Raw genomic sequence first — 3,896 nt, 5'->3', positions numbered from 1 at the left:
GAGTAAAAGAGGAAGATCAGACCAAATTCTGCAACAGCGGAGATGACTTTGTAATACTGCTGCTGTAAGAAATAAAGTGAAATGAGCTGGCAGCACCTTTTGATCCCCATAGCTTTGGAATAAAAGCAGAAGGGGGGACGAGGAGGTGGTTGACTTCTGAAATAAAAGGAGGGAAGGGGTTTTGTGTCACCCAGGTCTTGTTTGACCACCGTGGAGATACTGGAAGCTTCCAGAGAAACAGCGAGGGATGCCTTTTCCCTCCCCTGGTTGGTAGATGTACAGCAGCAGTGAGCTAAAAAACAGACCCGAAACACATCGTTAGGCTCCATCCTCTTCTCAAGAGCAAGGTCAGAAATCCTCGAGGCTGATGGAGTTAAGGAAAAGCTCCCCAGCAGTGAGACCTGGTGCTCCAACCCAAGACTTTTCTCCATTGATTTGAAGAAGAAAACAGTCCTTGGAAAGGTCTTTAGGATCTTCTTAAGGGCAATATCCAGCCCCTGGAGAAAGAGCCAGCAAAGCTGTGTGTCACAGGCCGAGCAGGACAGGTCTGCCCTCGTGGTGGGGGTGGAGGGCATGCGGACAGGCAAAAGCCAACCTGGATTTACACCAAACCCTCCAGTACAGCCCTTTTCTATGGGATGAGGATGAGACCTGATGGTCTGGGAAAGCTCTTCCCTTCCCAGGACAGGGTGTTCTCTGGAATGAGGCTGTTTTCAATGAAAAGGTAAATCCCCTGAGCAAAGCTAAGGTGAGCCCCTCCTGGGACACGGGCAGGGATCTGGCCGATGTGTGGGTGGAGCAGATCCTGTCTTCCCTCCTGCAGCCCAGCACTCCAGCTGCTTCACCAGTAATCCTCACAGCCAGGCAGATGGCATTTTAAAATTAATCTTTTTTTGGCTCGGGTAGGCATATTTTTAAATCTTTCCAATCCCATCTCCTCCTTTCAGTCTCATCGGCATCACCAGGGCAGTCCAGTTCTTTCTAGTACGGAAAATACCAAGGCAGCAGCCTTTGCCGACCCCTAAACAAGAACAAAACCAGCATCCTAAAGCACCGGGGCATCGCTCAGCTGACACATCAGCTGTGCCAAAAAGCACAGCCACCTGCTCCTCCACCCCTCCAAGAGCTGGGGGAGCTCCTGCCAGAGCCCTTCTCCATCCTCCTGACCACGCCAGGTGCAAAGCCGAGAAGCTGAGCACAGCCGGAGCAAGGAGCAGCTACCCCCATGCTGGGGACCCCCTGCTCCACAGGGACCTTGTTCCAAAAATGCAACAAACGCGCCCCCAGCCCAGCCGCTCACCTGTATGTCCTCCCTCGCATCCTGGGGTGTTGCCCTCTGTAGTAGCCTCCGCGCTGGGCCAGCCCTCCCCAGGCTTGGAAGCGGCCCCGGTAGCCCCCGCGGTCGGTGGTGCTGATGCCCGGCATGTTGGTCCTCTTGGGCAGCACCTGAAAAGCAGGGGTGGCTCAGCCAGGGTTTGGCACAACCCCATGTATCTGGGGCTGGGATGGATGGATGCACCACCCCAGGGCCTCAGCCAGCTCTTGCCTTAATGACCCGGCCCCTGAACACACTCTCATCCAGCTCCACCGCAGCCTTCACGGAGCTCTTCTCTTCAAATTCGATGTAGGCATACCTGCGAGAGGATGGGGCGATCAGAGCTCCAGGGACACCCCACTGCTCCCAAAGGCTGGGCAGCACAGGGCAGCACCCTCCACACCGCAACCCCAACTCCTGTGCACAGCACTGACCCTTTGGGATGCCCCGAGAACTTGTCGCAGAGGATGGTCACTCGGTTGATGTGCCCGCAGCAGTTGAAGTGAGACTCCAGCTCCTCCGCCGTGCCCCCGTAGTCCACCTGCAACGACAGTCCCAGTCCCTCCAGCCCCACCAGCCAGCTTCCCCCCGCTCACGGGTCTGCATTCCACACCACCACAGGAGGCACGCTGCCCGGCTGACCCCACTCACACCTCGCCACTACAGCCTCACCACCTCCCCAGGCTCAGGAGACCCTTCCAGCCGAACGCTCCAGCCTGGATACCCAAATCCAAGAGACAGCCCTGCCCTCAGCTTTGAGGGAACAAGCAATGCTGCACAACCCAGAGCTTCAGCGGGGTATTTTGGGGAGCTGACCCGTGCAACAGATGAGCTGCATGTGGCTGGGGATCACAGGCAGATGCTGAGCCACATTCCCACTATGGGCTGGGCAGAGAACATTCGGGATGGGATCACCCAGCTTTTGGTGGGAGGTGGATGGGTCCCCATGCTAGGGATCTTGGGCATATGTCCAGCTGGGCAAGGAGCAGCAAGGTGGGCTCTGCTCCAGGGTCTCCCACTTACGTTGCCCACGTAGATAGATCGGCGGTCAACCTCCATCTTCTCCTCAGGCGTCTTTGGGAAGAGACCTGCAGACACAAAGGGTCATCCTGGATGGAGCCGCAGAAGCCCGCTACCAGAGGGATGTCTGTCTGCGCAGGTCTGCTCCCAGCACAGCTGCCACCAAGCTGCAGAGCTCCCCAGGTCCCCGGCCATGTCTGGGCATACCCAAATCCCTACACTGCTGCCAACCCCTCTATCTCCTTGCCTCCTCTCTCTTCACAAAATCACCCCAAAATACCAGTGTGACTGCTTTACTGAGCCTGCTGGTACTAAACTCAATTACTTAACTGAATTAAATTTAATTTACTGCATCTTGGCCTGCACAGGTAAGTGGATACCACCTGCATTAGGGTCCCCATCCCTCACCCACCTCACATGTTCAGTGCCAGGCTGCCAGGAGAGGCAGAGCCATGTGCTCTGGCTCCGACTGCCACCCTACACCCCAGACGTGTCCTGGGGGGGAAAGCAGACCCCAGGGAGAGCCCATACCTGCCTCCGAGCTCATGATGAGGTGGCTCTCAGCTTCCAGCTGCAACTCCTTCAGCCTCTCATCCTCTTTCTCCATCTCCTGCACTCTGGCTTTGATGGCCTCCAGCTCCTGAAACCCAAACCAGGATTTGTGTGAGCAACAGACGGAGCAGGGACCCCACACACCTCCCGTTCCACACCCTGGGCTGGGGCATTGCACTGTTGCACACCATGCCCTTCCACCAGCAGTGCCGTCCAGGCTGGGGACAAGGATGGGCTGGCTGCTGGGGACAAGGGTGCATCCCACAGAAGGGGAATTCAGCTCCCAGCTCCACTGGGGAGAAAAGACCCCTTAGAGAAACAGGGAAAAAGGATTCCACGCTCAGCCAGGCAGGCACTCACTGGGTCCAGCACAGCCAGCTCCTCCGCGCTGTCCCCTTCCAGGTGGCTCATGTCCGAGTCATCACCCGCAGCCTTCTGCGGAGCCGCCATCTTCGTCACGTCCCAGGACGTCTCCACTGCTGCCAGGGACGGGGAGTCCTGCCACCAGATCCCTGAAGTGTCCAGGAAGAGAGGCCTGGGGGAAACAGGAGCAAAACGCCATCTAACAAACAACAGAACCTAAAGCAGAACGCTAGCCAGGCAAAGGTTTAAGGGTGCTTCCAGCAGGAAGAAGAAGGTGCCACCAAAGCAGTTCACAGGGAGACTTGCAGCAAGACCCCAGAACCCCAGGAGTGAGGGCTACCAGAAGGTCTCCACTCTGAGCCACTTCCCAACCCTAGGGGCAGAGGGGACCTGGAAGCAGCTTCTCCTTGGCTGATAAAAACGAGCACAAGCATTGCAGCCAGCTGGGCAGGGAAGGGGGAGCAGGGGAGGCAGGGCCAACCCCAGCAGCACCCCCAGGCTGCAGAGGGAGCAGGGAACCCTGCATCCCCCCAGCAAATCCAAACCCGCACCCCCCAGCCCCGTGCTCCTGGCTTGAGCCCACAGAGGGACAAGGAAGCGCTGGAAGCGAGCCCTAGCTCCAGCCCGCGGAGCCTCAGCACCTGCC

At 57.7% G+C, this 3,896-nt stretch overlaps 1 protein-coding gene across 1 annotated transcript; it reads right to left on the bottom strand.

Moving 5' to 3' along the window:
• Positions 1 to 981: 981 nt before the first annotated feature.
• LOC104508370 (embryonic polyadenylate-binding protein 2-B-like) lies at positions 982 to 3,422 on the bottom strand (the record flags this gene model as incomplete). The annotated part of the gene is made up of 7 exons (XM_010149968.1): positions 982 to 1,021; positions 1,301 to 1,446; positions 1,547 to 1,634; positions 1,750 to 1,856; positions 2,339 to 2,403; positions 2,867 to 2,975; positions 3,248 to 3,422. Coding segments are annotated over 7 exons (730 nt in total), but the record flags the coding sequence as incomplete, so codon positions are not given.
• Between the last annotated feature and the right edge of the window lie 474 nt (positions 3,423 to 3,896).

This window comes from Eurypyga helias, unplaced genomic scaffold (assembly GCF_000690775.1).
Source record: "Eurypyga helias isolate BGI_N326 unplaced genomic scaffold, ASM69077v1 scaffold33590, whole genome shotgun sequence".
Lineage (NCBI taxonomy): Eukaryota > Metazoa > Chordata > Aves > Eurypygiformes > Eurypygidae > Eurypyga > Eurypyga helias.
This window is presented reverse-complemented; position numbering and strand designations above follow the sequence as displayed.